We start from the raw sequence: 22,544 nt of genomic DNA, 5'->3' as shown, positions 1-22,544 counted from the left end.
GGTCCCACTCATCTTTAAAAGACCAACTGAAATGTCTTTTCTCCCACACTTCTCCCATTTTTCTGAACTGTATCGCTGCTGACATTCACCTTTTCCTCGTAACCCCTCGTTGTTCTGATTTTTGGCTGTGATGGGAACTCCTTCCCGTCCCTGGTAGGATTTGCTGGTCAGGGCACCCATTCCCTCCCTGGGGCTTCATGCAGCCAGTGATGTGCTTTGTACTCTGGGGTGGTCAGAGAGGGCCCAGCCTGGCCAGGCACGCAGTCAGTGTGTTTCCGGATTGAGTGTTCCACGGAAACTTAAAAATAAAAAGGCAGCAGGACCCTACCCCATGAAGTCAGGGTTTGCATAACAATAATGGGTGTCCAGAGAAAAAGCCTTTGCAACACAAAGAGCTTTCCTGCACTGTCTTAATGGCCAGCCTCCTGTTCACAATTCATTAATGCAGAGGAGGTTATTAATGGCCGAGGGAAGCGCTTGGGTTTGTTCCGGGGAAGTGCTGGCCACAGAACGGGCCACAGTCAGCGGAGGCCTTCTCCCTGGTGCACTTAGCCCGGCTGCCTCTAACCTGTGATTCGGAGAGCTGGGTGTGAGGTGGAAACTCATTACGGCTGCCAGGGGAGAGCTTTCATAACTCAGTCCGCGCTCATGCCTGGGAGTCACAGCCACTCTCCCCGGCTGGGCGGGGCATCACGGCTGACCTTTCATCGGCTCCTGGCGAGGCCAGATGGCTCCTGTGGTCCCACATGCGGCCCGGGCAGGGAGGAGTCTGGAGGCAGACAGACCTGGTCCCACCTCCGTAGCTGAGCTCCATCCATCCAGGCCTCGGAAGCCGTGAGGACTGACGGAGATGTCCTGACACGCAGTGGGTGCTCAGTCAATGCTAGCGATCAGAGTAGCAGTCCTGGGCCTGCATCATGTGTGTGAGGACGAGCAGGCAGGCGAGGGGCAGGGTGTCCAGCGCTGGGAAGGGGTCTGGCCATGTCCTTCTTGAGAGCAGGGCCCCTTAGTTACCCAAGAATGTGCCTTCCCTGCTTCACGCTGGCATGGGCCCTTGGGCTTCCAGGCCAGGGTAAAGTGTCCAGAGTCTGAGACTGGAAGGGCTTAATTGGCCAATGAACATTTGCCCACCAGGGCTAAACTCAGAGCCGGAGGCAGCCTCTTCCTCCTTCAAGTCCCCTGAAAACATTTTCCCCTTAATTCTCTTAATCACTTTATCCTGTGCTGTGATTAAAGAAAAAAATCACAGTCTTAATAAACTATTAAAACTGTTTTATTATGAAATATGATAATCAAAAACTCAGAAAACATGCATCTAGAACTTAATGAATGATTTTAAGCACCCATGTGCTACCCTTCCTTTGGAACTATGCCTGCACCCCAGAAGCCCCCGAATCCCTGTGCCCCTTTCTACTAATGTCACTTTTCTTCCCCCTAAAGGAAACCACTATGCTGACTTTTATGGTAATGCAGCTTTGCCGACCACCTGCGTAGGCATTCAGAAACGCTACTGTCTAGTCTGAACTTTTTTGAACTGTACATGTATATACATATAAATGGAATCATACACGTTGTATTTTTCGTGCCTGGCTACTTTGACTCGGCATTATGTTTGGGAGATTTATCCATGTAATTAGATTTAGCTGTCAATTCTTAATGATATTCTGTGTACATGCTCAGATCATCTGCAGATAAAGACGGTTTGTCTCTCCCTTTCCAATCCTTATACAGTCATCCCTGGGTATCCGTGGGGGATTGGTTCCAGGACAACCACCCCGACCCCCCATACCAAAACCCACCCATCCTTGAGTCCTTTATATAAAATGTTGTAGTATAATGAATGCAGTTGGCCCTCCATATCCGTGGGTTTCATATCCCTGGATTCAACCAACTGGCGGATTGATTTCAACTGGTCGGTTGAATCTGGGGATGCGAAACCTGCGGATACAGAAGGGCAGACTATAGTTTTTATTTCTCTTTATTTTTGTCTGGCTGTGCTGGCCATAACCTCTAGTACAGTATTGAATAGAAGTGGTGATAATAGGCATCCTTGCCTTGTTCTTTTTTTTTGGTCAATAACAGATTTATTGAAATACAATTCACATACCATACCATTCATCCATTAAAATGTACAACTCAGTGATTTTTAGTATAGTCAAGAGTTGGGAAACCATCACTACAATCGACCTTAGAAAATTTTCATCACCTCAGACCTATTAGCAGTCAGTCCCCATTTCCTTCAACCCTCCCTGCCCCAGGTTACCATTAATATTTCTGTCTCTATAGATTGTGGACCTTCTGCTATTGCCATTGTGGTTATCTCATTGAATGGAATCCTACAATATCTGGTCTTTGTGACTGATCCTTGGCTTATGCCCTTATTCTTGATCTCAGGGGGAAGCTCTCACAGTTTTACAATCGTGTTTGTTGTCTGCCTTTTTATTTTTAAGATACCCTTTATCAAGTAAAGATATTTTTCTCTTGCCCTAGTTTTCTAAGAGTTGTATTTTAATTATTATTTTAAAAAATCATGAATTAAGTGGATGTTGAATTTCATCGAATACTTTTTCTGCTGCTGTTGAGACAATCACATGATTTTTCTTTCTCAATATATTAATACAGTAAATTACACTGATTGATTGTTTAATGTTAAACCAACTGGGCATTCCTGGAATAAACCCAAATTAGATGTGACATGTTATCCTTTCTATATATAGCTGGATTGGCTGCTATTTTGTTTAGGGTTTTTTCATCTACGATCATGAAGAAATTGGCTCATGATTTTTTTTTTCTTATAATCTCCATTCCAGGCTTCAGTATTGTTTTACTTTACCTCCCAACTTAGTATAATAAAAGCAGCAGCAGAACTGCCCAGCTGTTTTATTATCTCTCCTGATTCCAAGGACTGGCTGGGCTCAGCCGGGCAGTTCTGCTGCTGCTTTTGCCTGGGGCGTCTCATGAGGTTGCAGTCAGATGGCAGCTGGGGCTGATACATACAAGATGGCATCACTTCTGTGCCTGGTGCCTTGGCAGGGATGCTGGGAGGCTGGGAGCACTCTCTCTCTTTCTCTCTCTCTCCCCATGGTGGGAGTTGGGTGGCAGTTGGATCCTGAGAATGTAAAAGCAGAAGATGCCAGGTCTTGTTAAGAGTTACACTTAGAACAGGCACAGTGTCACTTCTGCTGTATTCTATTGATTAAAGCTGCTCACAGAGCCAGCCCAGACTTAGGTGGAGGGAACTGCGCACCGGTGTGAATACTGGGAGGGTGGTTCATTGAAGGCCCTCTGTAGAGACTGACTCTATAGGTAATGAGGATACTCTGGCCTCGTGACATGAGTTGGGATGTTTATTTTTGAACCCACCCAACTTCCCAATCCTGACTATAAGCACTTTAAGGGCACTGGCCTTATCTGACTCACCTCTAGATCTTTCCAAGCCACTTACCTCTGCCCCTTACACAGGGTCTGGTCTGGTGCCGAGTAAAAGGTAGTGACGTTTGGGGAAAGAAGGAAAGAAAGTCATGCTGCTCTGGGCCTGGGAGACCCGCCTCACTTAGGAGACCCCAGTCTACTGGCCTTGGCCCTGTACTGTGGGCCACTTGCTGGGCCCTTCTGTTCTTCATTCAGTACCCACTGAGCACCCTAGTTTGCCAGTCTCTGAATGGGGGGCTGAGCATCCTTTGATGAATTAGATACAACCCTACCCTAAGGGGCTCAAGGCTGGGCGTGGGCTTGGAGAGAGAGACACTTGTGACACTGTCACGTGCCCTCATACAGGCCAACAAGGGCATGCAATGTGTGGGGGAAGCCCAGAGGAGGGAGGAACTCTTTCTCTGTAGGAATGAAGAAGGTTTTCCAGAGGAAATGCTTGAGTTGGGCCTGAAGGAGCTGTAGGAGCTGACCAGTGGGTGTGGGCACTCCAGGCATCTGACAGAAGAGCATGAGCAAAGGCACTGAGGCTGGCTGGTTGAGGGAAGGACAAAGTGTGAGGTTGGGTGGAGCCACGGTCCTTGGAGAGGATGGTGTGGCCTCAAGATGAGCCCAGGCTCTGGAGTCAGACCAGCCATGGCCCTTTACTGCCTCCTTCCCTTTATAAGGCCAACTTAGGGGAGACCCCAGTCTCCTCACCTGTAAAATGAGGGTCGTCATGGCCATACCCAATATTGCCTGTGGTCTGTCGGGAATGTATCTGTGCCTGGCACATCCAAGTGCCCGGTAGGCGCTGGTGATTGTTGTTAGGGTTATGAGGATGAGGCCAAGGGGACACTTGGGATCTGATTAGGGTTTGGGTTTGGGTTTCTGGGGCAGAGGATTCCACTTCCTGCAGGCGTTCACTCCTCAATGGGAGAGGCTCTCAGCCTGAGGTCCACAGTGTGTGCAGCTTTAGGAAAGCAGCACAGCCTTGCAGGGGCTCCTGGCTTGTTTCTGAAGGTGCAGGTGTTTGGGGAACAGGGCACCTGAGGGCCAGGACATGGTCTGTCCTCATGGGGGAGGTGGTTTGGTCAGCCCTAGCCTCTCGGTGCCTAGCCGATGTCAGGAAGGCAGGGGTGGAGAACCCCAGCACTTAACATTTGGAAGGAATCTCCTTGATGAGTATATGCTACCAGCACTTCTCCAGGATACAGTGGGGGAAACTGAGGCTCAGAGAGGGGCTAGGACTGCCCAAGGTCACACGGTGCCTCTGCCAGAGGTAAGACAAGCCAGACACCCAAGTGTCCCACCTGCCAGCTCCCCACACCCTGTATTGATTCCGTTCCTTTTACAGGCCCCTGCTGTCATTCTCTGGCTTTAAAAACTGCAACTCACTTTCCAGAAGCCATTTCCTATGGGTGCTGATGGGTTTGCCCTTCCTGCTGATCAATGGGGCCCTGGAGTGCAGGGAGCTGAGCGGAGGGCTCCTGGCTTGTGCCCAGAGGCAGCGGGGAAGCAGGCTGCCCGTCCCGAGTTCTGGCAGCCGCCGGAAGGAGGGAGGGTGACGCTCACTGGCATCGGATCACCTAGAACGCGTGTCCCTGCTGCTCCTCTGGCTGTGCCAGGGTCCTTGAATCTGGGTGCTGTCATCATTTGCTTGCCCCTTCAGAGGTATCCAAGCAGAAATGGGACATTGGCGCTGGCCCCGAGACTGGGTCACAGCATGAGGGACGGTCGAATGAGCCGACTCCTGTCAGGGAGCATTTGCTGAGTGAATAAGCAGATGTTGGGACAGTGCGTGCACACGTGGAATTAAGACAGGGAGGGATTTAGAGTCCACTCCTCCAGCGTAACCTGCTGAATTAACCTGGGGATTTTGGCATTAATCAGATTGGGTAACTCTGTGATGACCATAGTTTTTCTTTCCATGGGGTATTGAGGAAGCTTAGAACCTGGGAGTTGGCAACCTTTGAGGAATTAAAATATGCCCCCTCAGTCAGGAAAGATAGACTCTCCCTCCTTTTCTCCCTCCCCCAAATATTCAAGTGCTTACTTTGTACCCAAATTGGAAAGTTTAGCTCTGGAATCAGGGCTGTGTGGGTGAGGGTAGGTGAAAGCTCTTACCCTGCAAGTTTGGGAGGTGCGGTGGGTACAAAAATAAACACAACTCATGGTAAAGAGGCAATAAAAACCATAACACAGGTACAGGAGAAAGCACTTTGGGGGTTCTGTGGTAGTAGTCACCCAGGAGTGAATTGGACCCTGTTGTGTATTTGATTACTGGTGAATACACTTAGCCACTGCATCTAAAAATCTCTGCCTAAATACTGTAGGCGTCTACTAACACTGCCACCCAAATATTCCTTGTAAACTGTAAGGAACTGGTATTAGGAATCACAGAATATGTTTATTCATTTATTTACTTTGCTATAAAGCAAAAAAAAAAAAAAGAAATGAACTGTAGTATTTATGTGAAAGGTCTCATAAATCCACTTACTCATTTCCTTGCTCCATACTCTTACCTTTAACCTGAACGTTCAACAAGAAATCGATGTGTGAGAGCTCTACTTGTAACCAAAATTATCATTCATGTGCCTTTCTATGGTGAAAATGTGCTTTCGGCAGAGAGGAGACAGAACGGACTTAATTTTTCCTGTCAGTCTCTGTAGTAGATCAATTAAATTGCCAAGGAGATCAAATATTTCAGACTGTATTTATTACATTAAGTATTTATGTTCAGGCCAAGCCTTTAAAGCATGATGTCATATAGGAATGTAGGCCGATTTGACCAATTCAGCAGAATTTGCTGTAACTTAATGGAAATCTAACTGTGTGTTTTAATTTAGTGTCCAAGAGGTAGCAAGTTCTTCAAACAAAATAATTTTCAGGCTGCATTTGGGGGCTTGGAGGCTCTTGTACAGGCTTTGGTGATGGCACACAAGGAAGGGTGAGAGGGAAGAAATTGTGGCCCTTTACGGGCTTTGCTGGCTGATGGTTGGTCGCATCCCATGCCAGGGATCACTGACTTCGATCCCGGCCGAATGGGAGATAGAATGTTCCTGGTGGGTCTTCCATGGTCAGCCCTCAGCTCCATGTTCACGTCAGTAACTCTAGTGCAGACTGAGGCCATTAGCAGTTGTGGAGTCTCAGCTGGGTGCCGAGGGTACAGTTCTTATTCCTTAGAAACCTCAGTGGAACTCTGTCCTAAAGGGGAGTGTCTATCCCATCATTTGAATGAAAGGAGACGGGAAATCATGAGTCACAAAAAAGACACTCTTATTGTGAGAGTAATACTTGGTCAGTTTAGAAAAGGTGGAAAGTACAGCAAAACCCAAAGAAAAATATAAAAATCATTTGTAATCTTAGCCAGAAACCTGGCTAAGAATCAGAATCTTAGAATCCAGAATCCAGAATCAACTATGAATATTTGCTACTAGTACGTTTGCTTTCTTCCCATTTATAAATATATATTGCCAATAAATTTATGTCTTTTAGGGAATTCCCTGGTGGTCCAGTGGTTAGGACTCGGTGCTTCCGCTGCCAGGGGCCTGGGTTCAATCCCTGGTCGGGGAACTAAGATCCTGCAACCCACGCAGCCAAAAGAAAAAAAAAAATTATTTATTTTAGAAATTATTTAGAATTTTAAAATTTTAATTAAAAAGTTTAAATTTATAAATATTTTCTGTTACTAAATAAAATTATATATTATACATACTTGTGACCACATATGGATATGGTATATGGCTGCACGTATGCATATATACATATGTACTATGCAAATATATGTATGTATTGTGTATACATGTATATGTATGTATATAAATATATATACATACACCAAAATGGGATCATTTTGACTTACTGTTTCTTAACCTACTTTTTAAACCTAATGTTTTATTATTATTATTTTTTATGGCACCAAATATCCTCCTACAACATAATTTTGTCATAGCTTCAGTGCATTCAATATGGCGATTATAACTTATTCAGTCAACTCTCTAGTATTGGGCGGCTAGGTTATTCATAGTTTTTTGGTGCTATGTGCCACATGGGGATGACTTCCTTTGTAGCTAATTTAATTTTTAGCCCATTGGTGATTGTAGCTTTTTGATAGATTAAAAAAAGAAAAGAAAAGAAAGGAAGAGAGAACTAGAGCCTCAAGTCTGGAAATCTGGCCATTAAAAGATGAGGCTTTTAAAGTTTGTTTGGCTTACTCCTCAAGGTTCTATTGGCAGAATAAATTTTTCTACTTTCTGGTCTCATGGAAAAGGCTTCACCAATGAACCCACACAGCTGTGAAAACAGTGTAGGGATACGCAGGGTGAAGGACGCTCACAGCACAGTCACGCATCTCGAGGCACTGTTCATTCTTCGCGTCCTCCCGGGGATGTTCAGAGCAAGTGAGTTCTTCGCTCGCCGCTGAATTGAATGGGTAACTTGAATAAGCTGTGAACTGTGACTTATTCTTGCCCTTTATTTTGTACGCGGTCATGGAAATAGTAATTGTTGGAGGACTTAGTGCTAGGTGCTTTATAGAATTTCTCCTAAGGTAGGTGTATGACCTCCTCTTACAGATGAGGAAGCTGGAGCTTGGAAAGATGGTGAGAAGTCCCATGACTAGTTAATGGTGGAGTCAGGAGCCAAACTTCAAAGCCCACTTTCTTCCTCCTCAGCAGGCTGTATCCGGCTTTCAGACCCCAGAGATGTCTTATCGCCACTCTCATTTTATAGGATTTCGATAATTATGACTTGGTTTTGGGGTAGACATTTTCTAAAGTGTCTGTCACCACCCTGACCTAATAAAGAGGAGGACAGAGCCTCTCTCACGGCTGACTCTGTGTCGCCCCATCATTAATAGACGCAAGCTTTGTTCGGTTTTCAAAGCCCTTTCAAACGTCATCTCTTGTGATGGTTCCTGTGGTTGTCCGGTGACGGATGGCTTCCGGCCATGCTGAGGTGTGCTACTTTGCTTGCCTTGTACTAAATGGCCCCAGGTTACTGTTCATGTTAATTTTTGGGGCTGTTTTATAATTTTTTGTCTCTTTTCTCAATATTACCCATTAATGTTTCTGCTATTACCTTTCAAGCTCGCTTTCAAGCTTGTGGCAGCCTTGTAAGACAAACAACTTATGTTAGCAGTGCACTTGGAAGAGTCTTTAAGCACGTGGTGAGGGCTTTGAGACTGCTTTTCATGGGAAAAGCGCATGCGTTGTGGAGTCTGGATTTTTTCTCGGTAAGTATCTGTTCATCTGCTGCCCTGAGCATTGCACAGGATGCATCCCTATTTTGCTACTACTGGTTTTCAGTGGTGCTCCAGGTTGATGAAGTTGTTTAGGCAGGGGCACGTGGAGAAATCTTGTATTGCTGTTGGTACTGTGAAATCATGGAGAAATCAAGAGTTAGGTCTAAAAGGATCCTATTTGTAGAAATCACTTTTTTTTTCCTGTGTTAAAAAATGGTTAAGGGAGATGCTGGTTGTTGGACAATTTAAGTTCAACTGAAATCAATTGAAATTCTGAACACATGTTAAAGTTGGAAGGAAAACTTAGCTTTGTAATTCACATCCCCTTCTAAAACCACTCATTTTTTTGTTGAAAGGGATTAAAAAACTTGTCCAATAGCCCATATTGTGCATGAAGATTTTCTACAACATCCTGTCAAGGGAGCTTCAGGATATTATGACCAGAAACCCATCACCCCCCCAGAGAGAGCCCACCACACATGCATAGCATGCTGACGGTAAAGAAAAGAAAACCCTTCTTTTTCTCACTCCACCCACTGCTTCTATTCAACCCACACCCAGAGAGAGGCAGTTACCTCATATCCACTGTGCCTAAATGGCCCCGGTTCTTTCACTTTTCCCTCCTCCCCCCCAACTCCCTCCCTCTGGCCTGACGGTCTGACCGTGACTTTACCCTCCCTTTTTCTGCAGCTTCTGCCTCGGCAACCCACACAATACGGCGTCACAGTGAACTTACTGTGAAGTCATATGGACCACATGCTCTGCTGCTGAGACACATGCCCCTCTCGACAGTCGGTTCCTTGGGTGCAGAGCACAGACTTCACACGTTTCCCTGATAAATATCATCAAATTAGATTTGTCTCCTTGTTCGCCTTTGATCTTGTCTGCTGTCCAGATGGCCTCTCTTAGTCTTGCCTGCATCTGCCTTCTGGATCGGCACGTCTTCCATGTTCTCCTCCAGGGAGGGCAGGGCAGTGTGGAGAGGAGGCGACTCCCAGTGGTTCATGTTTTCAGCATTCCTCCAGGTAGCTGTTCAGAGGTTTCTGAGTCCACCTATGAGTATTGCCCCCCTTTGATGGACGCTGAGCTGTTGTTCAGACTTGGGGTGGTGATGAGGAAAGAGGGTGACGTCTGTGAGGGGCTTCATGCCAAAGACTTTTGTTGGCCTGCGTGCACCTCTCAGGGTCTGTTGCCCTGCTTTAGGAATGCCCACCCAAAGGGCACAGTGCAGCCATGAGACAGAGGCAGGGCTCAAGGGAGGTGTACAAACCGCGTGATGCTTCCTCAGCCGGAGGTGGGCTGGGTGGGGTCAGCTGAGGGTGCCTCTCACGGATGTGTGTGGGTGGCCTGAGGCACTTTGGGGGTCCTCACCCACTGGAGGGGCAAGAAGGAGTTCCAGCCTTGAGCAGTCCTCATTTTCCCGATGACCTTGACCTGAACTCTCTTTTAGCTCTTACAGTTTTGCTTTTAAGAATTTATTTTATTTTATTTTGTTTTAGTTTTAATTGTGGTTAAATACACATATGATAAAATTTTCTGTCTTAACCATGTCTAAGCATATAGTTCAGAAGTGTTGAATATGTCCTTATTATTTTACATGTCCTTGATATTATACATATTATACATTATTAGCCATCACCACCATCCATCTCCAGAACTCTGTCATCTTCCCAAACTGAACTGTGTACCCATTACCCCTTAACTCCTCACTCCCATACCCTCAGCCTCTGGCAACCACCATTCTACTTTCTGTCTCTATGAATTTGATTACTCTAGGTACCTCATACAAATGGAATCATACAGAATTTGTCTTTTTCTGACTGGCTTAGTTCACCTAGCATAATGTCCTTGAGGTCATCCACGTTGTAGCCTGTGTCATAATTTCCTTCCTTTTTAAGGCCGAATAATATTCCACTGTATGCATAGCCCTTACAGTTTTAAACCAGGGTTTCCCAGAGTCGTTGGGTTCATCTGGTCCTTGGTTTCCCCGTGTCTAGTGTAGGGGGTGAACTAGGCGAGCCACACAGACTCTCTCCCTCCTGCAGCCTCCATTCTGTGAGTTAACTTCTTTCTTTACCTCTGAATCTGGGTTTTGTGGGCCAGGAATACACTGACAGTTACTGGTGGCTTTCGCGGGGACTTGCCTGCTGCAGCTGTGACCTAGCAGGTGTAGGCTGTGGATCCAGGAGGCTCTGTCTTGTCCAAGGGGCACTTCTTCATCTTGCAGGTGACATGTTCATCACTGAGTCACAGACCAGTTAACTCCCTCTTTGATGTTACATCAGAGCAAGGCCTTGCTGGGGACAAGAACAGCCCGAGACATGCACGTTGAGTCTGCACCCCTCTCGGGCTGGCCTGACTTAGGGTCAGCTGCTCAGGCCTGGGTCTGGAGACGGTGGCCCCTCCAGGTCCCCCAAAGCCCATAGCCTCAGTCAGGCGCCCACTGCTGAGGGGGTTCACTGGGCTCTGTATTCTGTTCTCTTCCCACATGAGCTCCCCTTGGGAGGGACTTGGAGGGGAAGGTCCTCGCCCTCGGGATGGCTCCCCAGGCTCAGGGCACAGGCACTGTTCCCAGCCAAGACCGAGCCCACCCAGGGGCTGAGACTGCTGTCAGGTGTGGCTGTCTGTTTGAGCCACTGGGAGAAGGGGAACCGTCAGGATAACGGGGTTTGACCCCATGTAACTTTGTGTTTGTTTCCTGCTATCTCTGGAAACATGACCAGGCTAGAGCCAGCCAGGGGTGTGGGTTGTGGAACGGGCTCTCAGAATTTCCTGTGTGAACTGGGCACTTATGATTCGTCTCACGCTCGTCTTGCCATCTGCTGCCTGCTGTACTGGCCCCTCCATCAAAACTGAGGCAGGAAGTGATGGCTGCACGTTAACCTCCTATTACACTAGAGGAGAAGGGAATAGGCCACCAGAAGGTTCTGGTTCCACTTCTGTCACGAACTGTGAGAACTTGGGCAGTTACTGGAGTCTCGTTTCCTTACGTGGAACATGGGGCTGAGTGATGCCCAGCCCTCAGGGCGGCCAGAATGGTGACGAGAGGCCACACTAGGTGCTGGTAAGGGTGAGCTTCCTTTTGCCTCTGAGCAGGCTTGGAAAGGAAGAGAAAGATACCCAAATGTGCTTCAAGAGAGAGAAAGGAGGCTGGCTCCGGCACAGGGAAGCCTGTCCCCGGGAAAGGAGAGTGGTAACGTCCCAGCTGCTGGCGTAGCTGAAGGCTGATTCTACACGTGGATCCCGGGGCTGGGCGGCCCTCCCTTGCCTCCCTCCTTCCTGCCACAGATGTTTCCCATAGGCCTGGCCCGTCCCAGGCACTGTGCTAGGTGTTGGGGACAAAGCAGTGAATGAAGCAGAAAGATACTCGCCCCCTTGGGGGTTTGCAGGGGCAGGCAGACAAGAAACCAGTCACAAGCCATTGAGGATCCACTTACGGCTCGTGGCCAGCGCCTGAAGAGGTGAGTGTGGTGTTCTGATGGAGCATAACCGGGGATCCCGCCCTGGAGGAGGAGGTCCCGAAGGGCTCCCTGAGGACATGGTGGTCCAGTGGAGCCCTAAAGAGAGAGAGGGAGCCCCAAGCCGGAGGGAGGGTATCTTCACTCCCAGGCAGAGCTCGGCGAAGGGCCCAAGGGAGGGAGAGGAATGTGTCCTCTTTCCAGACGGAGGGACACACTGGTTAAGGAGCCAGCCCTCTGGCTGGTGTGACGTCCAGCTCTGCCACTTACTATTCAACCTCAGTCTCCTCATCTGCAAAAGGGGATAATCACAGAGCCACCTTCCTAGGATTGTTCCAAAGCTGAGATGCGTGAAGTCATGATGTGCTTACAAGCGCGGTGCCTGGCACCTACGCGTGTTTGCTCTAGTGAGTACAGCTCCTGTGTAGGGCTCCGCTGTGACAGTGGTTTGAGCATCTGAAAGGAGGCCTGGGCGGCACATGAGAAGGAGGACGAGAGGGCGGTGGGGGCCCCAGCACTCAAGGGCTTGAAGGCCACAGGGAGGAATTTGGATTCATTCAACAAATAAGGATTTTGGTCCAAAAATACTCCCCATTTGCAATGCTGCTTCTTCCAAAGCTGGTGTGCACTTTCAGAAGAGCCGAGGGGTGGGTGGAGCCTGGAGGGGCTGGCTTTGCTGGCCCCTCCCAGGTCTTAGGCCTCCGGGACAGGCAGTGACTCCCAACTGTCCTTGGCAGGGACACGGTGCACCATCTCCTGCTCCCCTGGTGGGATGGGACTCCGGAGCCGGCTGGGGGCGGAGGCTGTGGCAATGCTCGTCTTCTGCAGGAATCACACGTGGTGCGTGGGGCACGGTTTGACCTGTCCAGAGGCTCAGGAAGCCTCTCAAATTATGTCATGCCAGCAGCCGTGTCCACCCACCCAGTCTGGGTGCAGGTCTGTGTGACTCCTGCCACCACACCTGCGCTTTTGGTGGTGACAGCATTGCTCAACTGTCCCCTCAGAACTTGGATGGCCAGCAGGACTTCAGGATTCCACGGCCAGACTCTCCATATCCCCTCACACACACACACACACCCCCCTTTCTCTCTGTTTGCCCCCATCTTGGAAATGGCACCTCCATTCATTCATTCCGGTGCTCAGGCCCAAACCTAGGTGTCGTCTGTGAATCTTTCTTTTCCATCAGCCTCCACCTGCAGTCCAAGGACAGTTTGCACAGGCGCTAACCTTCAGCATAAACCCAGCATCTGGCCACCTCTCATCACCTCCCCTCTAGCCACGTTGGGCCAAGCCGCCATCAGCTGGGACTGCGTTATCGCGGTAGCCTCCCCATCCTCTCCCCGATGCAGTGAAGCTCCAGGCACTCTCTACTCAAACCCACTGGGGCTTCCCCTCCCTGCGTCTCGCCTGGCCCTGGCGGCCCCCGACTCATCTGCTGTCCTCCTCCCCCGTAGCCTCTGGCTTTGGTCACTCTGAATGCCCTGCTGCTCTCTGAGCCGTGCTCTCCCCACTTCGGTGCCATTGCCCTGGTCTTCTCCCCAACTGTCGTGCTCTCTCCTGGGCCTTCACGTGTCTGTTTCTCTGACGTTGCACTCACGTATCTACCGAACATCACACTCCATTCCCGTTTTAAATAGCACTCACTGCCGCCTGCCTTTGCATGAGGGGTGCCTGGGCTATGGTGTGCCTCTCCACTGGAACTGTTCCATGAGGCCGGGGATCTTGCTGCCTTTTTCCTGCTGAGTGGTCCCTACGGTCGAGACCAGTGCCAGGTGTTCATGGGCCAGTCATTGAATAAATGCACAGTTGAGAGTGACCTGTGAAAAGGGAGGCTCCTCAAACCCGGCCGGCAGAGGCCCCTCCCGGCTCTGTCCCTGGAGTGGTTTATGCAGTGCTGGCCGGCAGGCTTGGGGCCAGGCGATTGTTCCTAAGTCCCATTTCACACATCGGACTTGTGCTGAGTGCTTTCCAAACTGAGGCCGTCAGAGCTTCTCAAACCTTAGTTCACGGTGCCCTGAGGGTTCCTTGAACCTCAGGTTAATGTTTCGTGACTCTCCTGGGCCATAAAAAATACCTACTAGTTCTGTTCATTAAATGGTTAGGTCCAAGTAACTCAGTGAGTGTTTATGTCCCAACAACTTAGTAGCCATTTGAAAAATATCACTTATAAATTGAAAGAAAAGCAACATTTTTCTTTTATTCTTAAATAGCTACCACTACTTTCTAATGGGACGTACACCAATGGGCTCTGCACGGCTTCTCTAAACTTGGAATCACGTGGGATGCCACCACCCCTCATTTTATGTTCCCTGTGGATTTTTGTGTGGTACTTGCAAAATCCAGCTTCACAAATGTATGACGTCCTTGAAGGGAGTGCAGTGAGATCTCCTGCTGAAGCTGTGAGCTGCCTCGTCCAGCAGCTTCACGGTGTCCGACAGATGTGGCTGGCTTCCCCTTGCCTTTGAAAATTTGAAGCACCCCTGCAGGGCCCTTGTGAGTTCTTAGGGGTGCTTTGACACATAGTTTGGGGTGTGTGGCATTACTTCACTGGATCCTCATAATGATCCTGTGAGGTGGGGATCATTTCATTTTACAGAAGGAAAAGCCCGGGCGCAGAGAAGTCAAGATATTGGTCTAAGGCCACACAGCTGGTTGGTAAGGGAACCAAGACTGGTCGGTTCTCCCTGATACTCTGGGAAACCCTTGGACTATCAACTGGATCTCTTGAGTTGTGCATCTTTGGGGTCTTGAGCACTTGTCACCTCTCCCTTTAGTGTTTGGAACCAAACAGGATCAATCAGCCCCTTGCCCGCACCCAAGTCTGAGAGACCGAAATGTGGACAGTGATGGCAGCCTGTTGTTTCTCCTTCTTCCAGGGGGCCCGCTGTGCTCTTGCTGTGTCCCAGACCCCATGGGGCTCTCCTTCCTCCCCCCCTACGGCTGCCAGACTAACCGCACGGCCAGCGTGGCAGCCCTGCGCATGAAAGCTCGCGAGCACTCGGAGGCCGTCCTGCAGTCGGCCAACCTCCTGCCGTCCACCAGCAGCAGCCCCAGCCCTGCGGCCAAGCCGGCGCCCCCCGACGGCAGCCAGGACAAGGCCCCTCCCAGCAAGGAACAGAGCGAGGGTGAGAAGAGTGTATGAGGGTCCCGAGTGCCCAAGCCCGCCGTGCCCTCCCCCCTTGCTTCTCCCAGCCTCAGCCCCCATGGAAAACTCTCCAAAGAGCAAGGAAGAAGCCTGCTGTCCAGGGCCTCCTCTCGGACTCAGGAAAGGAAGCGAGACCCACAGCTCCCCGGTCTCTGGAGAGTGCCTCTGGAGTCCTGCCAGCGGGGCTGTTTTGTCCTGGCTTCTCTGGCGACAGGTACCGATGGTACTCATGGGTACCAGAGTCTGCTCCGTGGTGAGACCCCTGGGGTTTCCATCTTGGCCCAGAAGTCTGGAGGGAAGGAGAGTTATTCACCCCATCACCTTCCTGTCCCTCTCCTGGGCCACCTTTGAAGGTCTTGTCAACCCAAAGAACCATGGCATGGGCCATCTTTGAGAGACGCCCAGAGCTAAGTCTCATGCTATGAAATGGGACTGTCCCCCCTTACATTAAGAACCAGGAAACTGGTGTGATCCCAACCAACTCTCTTCCCTCCGCCAAGACTAGCAGCAATGCCCTCCTTTCTCATGCTGGAGGATGCTGGTTGTGGGCTTGGTTAGGTTAGAAGGTGAGAAGACGTGGAGTAGGGAGGGGCTGGCAGGACACAGCCTGCCCCGGGGGTACATGGTAGCTCTGCCATTGGGCATCTCTGGCCAGGGAGGCCCGGCCGGTCAGACAGACCATCAGCTCCAAGACCTGGGGCCACCATCTTGATGCTGCAGGCCCGGGGCGAGTGTGGTCCCCACAGCAGCAGCGCCCACCTGCAGCCCTTGCCTCTCCGGACTAAATCTCTAGGTGGGTGGGAGTGGACCAACTGGAAAGCAGCGCTTTGCTCCAGGGGATGCTGAGAGCCCTCAGAGGAGGAAGAAACCCCCCAGGAACGCCTCTGAAATAAGCACGTGTCTGGATGAACTACGTGTCCGCAGGTCCCTGGCACATGGAGGGGGCTCTCTAGTTGTGGTTTTTTGGTTTGTTTTTATTTTTTTTTAAGTGGAAGAAAAAAAAAGTAGGAAATGAGACAAGAATGGCGTACACGCAGAAATGGAGCATGGGGAAGAGGGCTTCCTCGTGGTGTGAAGAGAATTAATTCTAAAGGGCCAAATTTCATAAGAGGTTTCAGTTTCAGTCAAATGTGTCTGTTCTCTCTCGTGTGGATAGTGAACTTGAAGCGATCAAAGGGGAAATGTGCAATAGCGTGATAGTTTGCAGTGTCTGATGGCTTGCTGATGGTGTTTCCATGCAAACTGTTATTGCTTTTATGATTATTTTCCTTTCAGTTATTATAATCAAAGGTTCTACCTTCAGGTCACCCTGCCCCCTTTTTTTACCCTCCCCCCAGAACCCCCTCAAATAATACTCTTAAGTGTATTGTGCCTCGTCTCTGATTACCGCAAAGCATTTGATAAAATACACTGTCTCCTTAAAAAAAAAAAAAAAAATCAAGTCCTTCTTCCTGCTGTATTTTGCTTGTTGAGTACAGAGATGAAACGATTTGCCAAAAAGCGGCAAAGTCGCTTCCGTTTCCCTGTAATTATGAATGTTCTGTTGACCAATGTAAGCTCAAGCCCTTATGTACACTAACTCTTCAATCTAATTGTTTGATTAAACTCGTATTTCCTCCAGAAAGGTACATAAATAAGTGAACTGTTGAGCAAATTAAGAATACTTAACAGCACTGCATCTGAAAAGTAGTTACGCTGATTAAATTTTGTGTCCTTGAGGACTTTCAGGAAATTACTTTTGATCGTCAATAACACAATTAAGTAAACTACACACACATTAGCATGAATAATTGATAAGAAATTATGTATTACCACGAAGCACTGATTTAATAATTCATGATGCGACACTCTAGTGACTGTGCAAAACTGGATAACATCGAAAAGTCTGCCTGATGTTACTGAAAGAAAGGAAAAAAAAACAAGCACCAAGCCTCTTCAGAGATATGGAGGACTTAGTTTTGTTGTACAAAGGCGAAAAGTCACTGTGCATGATGTAGTTTCTGTTTGTTTAAATACCCGAATAAATTTAGAAGAGTTAAAAAGAAAGATATAAAGAGTTCAGGTTCTCTCTGTTTCTCCTGGCCCCCGGCTGCAGGCCTGGGAGGGGGGTGCTTCTCCACTTTGGCCAGCATGCAAATGGAATCTTTCTGAAACTTCCGGCGGGGTGGGGTGGTTGGAGGCCTTGGCTCGGGAACCTTCTAGCAGACGCTGGGACAAGACAGGCCTCTGTGCAGGTCAGAACCTCCCCCAGTGCCGGCGCATGTAGGAGTCAGCCCTTCTGTCCTGGGACAGACGGATGGATGGATGGACGGACACGGCCTCGCTGGATCCCCTCGCTGGCTGTCCTTGGTGAGAACTGTCCTTTCGGGCAGTGAGAACAGCCATTGATGGAGCCCCTATAGGTTGTCCCATCTGCAGAATTTCATAATGTGACTCTAAAGAGGCAGCCAGGCTTCAGTCTGGGAAGGAGGCGCAGGCCCCAGGGATTGAGTGATTGAGTAATTATTATTATCCATCTATTGGTTGAAGCCCTCTGAAGAGCTTTCCTTAATGCACTCCAGGTTATAGGAAAGGAATCTGGAGTCATGATGGGGTCAGCGGTCCAGTCTCATTGGGGGTGACGACCTACGGGGACTGGAACATCAGTGGGGGTGGCAGGGAATCAGAGGTGGGTGGCCCTGGCATAAGACATTGGGTGGGGGCTCCCTTTTCCATCCCTCAGTTGGTGCTTGATTTAGGAATACCCAGAGCTTGGTCTCTCAATTGAGGATCTCCCTTAATAAATAATCCCCTTTATTAAGACTCTGCCACTGTCTCATTGTCTGGGAACTTTATAGAGGTTAGTTCATTTAATCCGAATGATCAACTCACAAGGTAAGTATTACTACCCCATTTCACAGATAAGGAAACTGAGGCACAGTAACTTCTCCAAAGTTACATGGATGGTAGCCTCCAATGGGAAGCAGGAGAGCTGGGCCTCATTACCTGTCGCACAGAGAGTGCTGAATACATGAATTCATGAGAGTAACTAGGCTCAGTCTTTAGGCCCCAAGAGGGCAATGGAGGCATAGCTAGGGCCAGTTTGTCCTGGCAGGTTTGACAGGTGGAGAGTTGGGGTAACTCTGCTTTGCCTTTGCTCACTGTCTGTGGGCTCTGTCTGGGGCTGGGCTGGCCTGTGAAGGGGAGGACATGCCATCCCAGCATCTCCCTCTCCTGGGTCTAGCCTGGCAAGGACAGAGGTCAGCCTGAACCCATTTTATCCGCCCCTGGGCTAGCACACCTGGCCTTTGCATCGTGCCTACCTGTCCAAGGGCCCACCCACCCAGCAGGGATTGCCAGTGTTGATGGTGCCAAGAGCTACGGGGCCCCTCCAATGGCTTTTCCAGCAAGAGGAGCACCAAGAAGGGGCCAACCACTCCACATCAGGGACCCTCGCTCTCTCTCCTTAATTTTCTGGCTTCACTGGGAAAAGTAGAACTTTGATGAATTTAGAACCTGACTAAAGTGGTCAAAAGCTCGTTCTACCTGTTCAAAATCCCAGCTCTTACTGGCTGTGTGACTCTGGGCAAGTCACTTAACCTCTCTGTGCTTTGGTTCTCTCCTGTAAAGTGGTACCAGCGTCGTACAGTAGGGTACAATAATGGTACCAACCTTGTAGGGTTCTTTGAAGGTTACGTGAATCGATCCCTAAGTGCTGCCTGGCACAGAGGAAATGCAGTATAAATGCTAGTTCTTCTTCCACCAAGCCTCACACATATCAAGGGCTTGAAGACCTTTTTCGGGTAAAAACCTCATATTCTCAAGAAGGAAACAGGGTGGTTTGGCTCTCAGAGCCTGAGGACGTGCCTTCTCCTGGAAGTCATGCCCCCTTCCACAGCCCACATAATTTGCTTAGGAAGTGGGTGTGGCAACCCCCAAATCCTCTGCAGACTCATCCATGGCTGAGAGCCTGGCATCTTGCCAGCTGGGTCTTGGGACCCGAGAGCTTGGATGGGAACCTGCAGTGCTGGGAGGCATGTGTGTGGGATGTCGGGTGAGAGGCAAAGAGAATGTCTTACTTAAGACTCTTTTAGTGGCCAGTAATGGGAACCGCCGGAGTCAGTTTAAGTCAAAAAAGTGACTTTGAGAGAAGGAAAGGAGATACACCATGGAGCTCAGGACGGCAGGGACTCTGGTCCTGGGTCTCTAGTAGGACAGGCACTAAGGACCAGGGGCTGTGGGGCCGTCCCTCCTTTCTGCTCCTCTCTGGTTGTGCGTTCTGTTTTCCTCCCTGCAGCCTGCTTTATCCCTCACAGAGCGCCTCACTCAGGTTCTCCACCAGGCAGAGGTTCCCTGTAGTTTTGGAACCCCTGCCAGACACCTGGGAGAGTGGATCTGCTTGGCCCAGCTTGGCCTGGCTGTCCACCTCTGGTCCTATCAGCTGTGGCCAATTGTGGCGGCCCCAGTCCTGCCCTGGGGCATGCCATCTGGGCGGACACTGGAAATATGCCCACTTCTGGGAGAGCACACCAGAGGCAGAGCAGGGCACAGATGTGAAAAAACCAACCCGTTTAGGCACATCAAACCCAAGCAGGATATTTATTTTCTTTAGAGACAAGGGCTATAAGGGACTTATAATATTCATTAAAAAAAAAAAATGATAGCTCCATTTCTGGGCTCCACTCTTGGACACAGCCAGGCTTCAGTGAATCCAACATCTGGTGTTTTCTCTCCAGGACTTGGCTAAACACCTTGGCAGTGAGCTTGTGTACAAACATAAATCATGGGGGTGTGCCTGGGCTCTGCACCCAAGAAACTCATGGATCCTGGGGCTGTGCAACACCCCAGGGATCCCCCTGAGCCATCCTCGGCGCCTGTCCTTGTCTAGAACCCCCTCCCAGTGACAATAAGGCTCGATTCAGAATTTGGACCCCCAGGGCCCCAGCACCACCAACTGCCGTCCGAGGTGGGTAGTGAGCTAAGTGCTGGGGAGTTAGGCTCAGGGGTCCTGCCATCTTTGTGTGGAGAGCAGGATCCTTTCCCCCCGCATGAGCTGTTCTCCTGGCCAAGCCAGGCCCATATGCTCCCTCAGTCCCGCGGCAGGAGGCAGGGTGATCGGTTTGGATAAACCAAGATCTATCCCCTAATCCACCAGGAAGGACATTCTAGAGAAAAGGGCTGCCCCCTACCTGTATGTGTACTATCTTATTTTTTTAAAATTTTATATATTTATTTATTTCTGGCTGTGTTGGGTCTTCGTTTCTGTGCGAGGGCTTTCTATGGTTGCAGCAAGCGGGGGCCACTCTTCATCGCGGTGCGCGGGCCTCTCACTATCGCGGCCTCTCTTGTTGCGGAGCACAGGCTCCAGACGCGCAGGCTCAGTAATTGTGGCTCACGGGCCCAGTTGCTCCGTGGCATGTGGGATCTTCCCAGACCAGGGCTCGAACCCGTGTCCCCTGCATTGGCGGGCAGATTCTCAACCACTGCGCCACCAGGGAAGCCCCTGTATGTGCACTTTTAAGTCACCTTTCTCTGAGTCACTTTGAGGCAAAGCGGGGTATCTCAGTGGAGAGCAGCAGCATCTGGGTACCCTAGGAACATCTTGGGTGTTATCTTTGTGCTTTCTCGGACAGGTCACTGGAGGCTGGGCTTTAGGGTTGAGCCTTCCCTTGCTGCTGCTGTCTGCCTTCTGTTCTCCGGCTTCTGAGCTGGGAGGGCTGCCGCTGCTGTGCAAAGCTGCTTGTTCTCTGAGCCTGGCTCTGTGCAGGAGATGGGCCATTGCGCTTCAGTGCTCTTCCTCAGGACGTGGGCACTGCCCCTTCCCACCAGCCCCTGGTTCCCTTGACTCTGCTGGATGCATCCTGGCTGCTATGCAGGGCCGGGGACCCGGGCGCATCGTCAGACAGTGCTGGGGCTGTGGCTGTGGAGCCCTGGCCTGGATCAGTTGGGTGCCCCAGATGTCCCAGCAACCTCTATGCTGAGATGCCTGTGCTGCTGGTGGGGAGACGAGGTTTGCCAGCTGGTGAATGGCTGTGAAGCCCTGCCTGAGGCACACGGGTGGTAGAGGCACTCATCCAGCTTGAGTAAAGGGTCCAGAGAGCATGGGAAGTGTAGGATGAAATGACCCAAGCTGGGGCCTCCAGGTCAAGGGCTGCCCAGGCTCTGCCAATGGGAAGTTGCTGCTAGGGGGCAAGGCTGCAGACTCTGGCGCCTGATGCCTCTACTTGGCAGACAGGAGCAGCCCTTAACCTACCCCTGGCCCTGGAGACCCTGCTTTGAGGCTGTTTGAGTTCCCAGCACAAGGTAACATCCCAACAGGGTGATGGGCATGTTGGGCATGGGGTGGGCGAAACACCACAGACCTGGGAATCAGAGGCCTGAGGTCAACCCCTTCTATTGGCTGGGTGACCTTGGGCAAGCTGTTTAACCTTCCTGCACCTCATTTATTAACTGTACAGTGGAAGTAATTATCCTGATTTTGACTTCATAGGGTTCTCGCGAGGATCAAGGGAGATGATGCACGTGAGGGCAGTTTGTGAACAACTCTCAGGGTGACAAGGTCATTGGCAGCACACTGCAACCACGCTGTCTGAAGCCGCTTCCTGCTGCAGCAACGTGGGCCAGGAGAAATGCAGCCTAAGGGCAGAAAGGAGGCGGGTGGCCGGGAAGTGAATTGTGTGGACCCTCCCCAGGGCTTTGCACGCCTCGAGGCCCCTCCCCCTCCAAAGGTCTGGATGGGGCAGGGAGAGGGGCTAAGTGATTGTGTAATGGCCACATCTGTCAGCCCTGGCCAAATGGTTTTTCCAGGAGTCAGCCAGCTAATGGCCCTGCAGCTGGGAGAGAGCTTCTCCTAAGTAGAGCACTTTATCTACCCGAGAACATAAGAGCAGCGTGGCCCCAGGCCACCAGGACTCAAAGAACAGCTGCTCTGCCTGCAACCTTGAATTAGCACACTGTCCCCATTGGCTTGCCTCGCACCTGCTGCCAGAGGCCAGTCTGCAGGTGGCAGCTGAGGTAGCCAGTAAGGGGGCACAGGAGGCCAGCTGAGGGTGTCACCAGATCTGGCCTTGAATCCAGGACCCTGTACCACCCGCTGTCAGTGGGACCTTGGCAAGTCCCTTGTTGTCTCCAAGCCTCAGTGTCCACATCTGTACAATGGAAGCAGTGAGGCTTAGCTGTCGGGGCACTGTGCCTAGCACACGAGGGTGACTGCTGCCCAGGAGGGCCGTGAGCTCTCCCAGGTGATGATGATGACAAAGAGGGAGGAACAACCCTATGGGCCGAGGGAGAAGCCCCTGTAGGTTGAGGG

General features: G+C 50.3%; 1 protein-coding gene across 1 annotated transcript in view; it reads left to right on the top strand.

The window, feature by feature from the left end:
* DRGX (dorsal root ganglia homeobox) overlaps nucleotides 1-15,253 on the top strand; it is a 30,110-nt gene extending 14,857 nt beyond the window's left edge. Inside the window, exon 6 of the mRNA XM_068548964.1 lies at nucleotides 14,988-15,253. Coding sequence (XP_068405065.1) covers nucleotides 14,988-15,253 — 266 coding nt within the window. The remainder of the gene's footprint in view (nucleotides 1-14,987) is intronic.
* The last annotated feature ends 7,291 nt before the right edge of the window (nucleotides 15,254-22,544 follow it).

This window comes from Eschrichtius robustus, chromosome 7 (genome assembly GCF_028021215.1).
Source record: "Eschrichtius robustus isolate mEscRob2 chromosome 7, mEscRob2.pri, whole genome shotgun sequence".
NCBI lineage: Eukaryota > Metazoa > Chordata > Mammalia > Artiodactyla > Eschrichtiidae > Eschrichtius > Eschrichtius robustus.
This window is presented reverse-complemented; position numbering and strand designations above follow the sequence as displayed.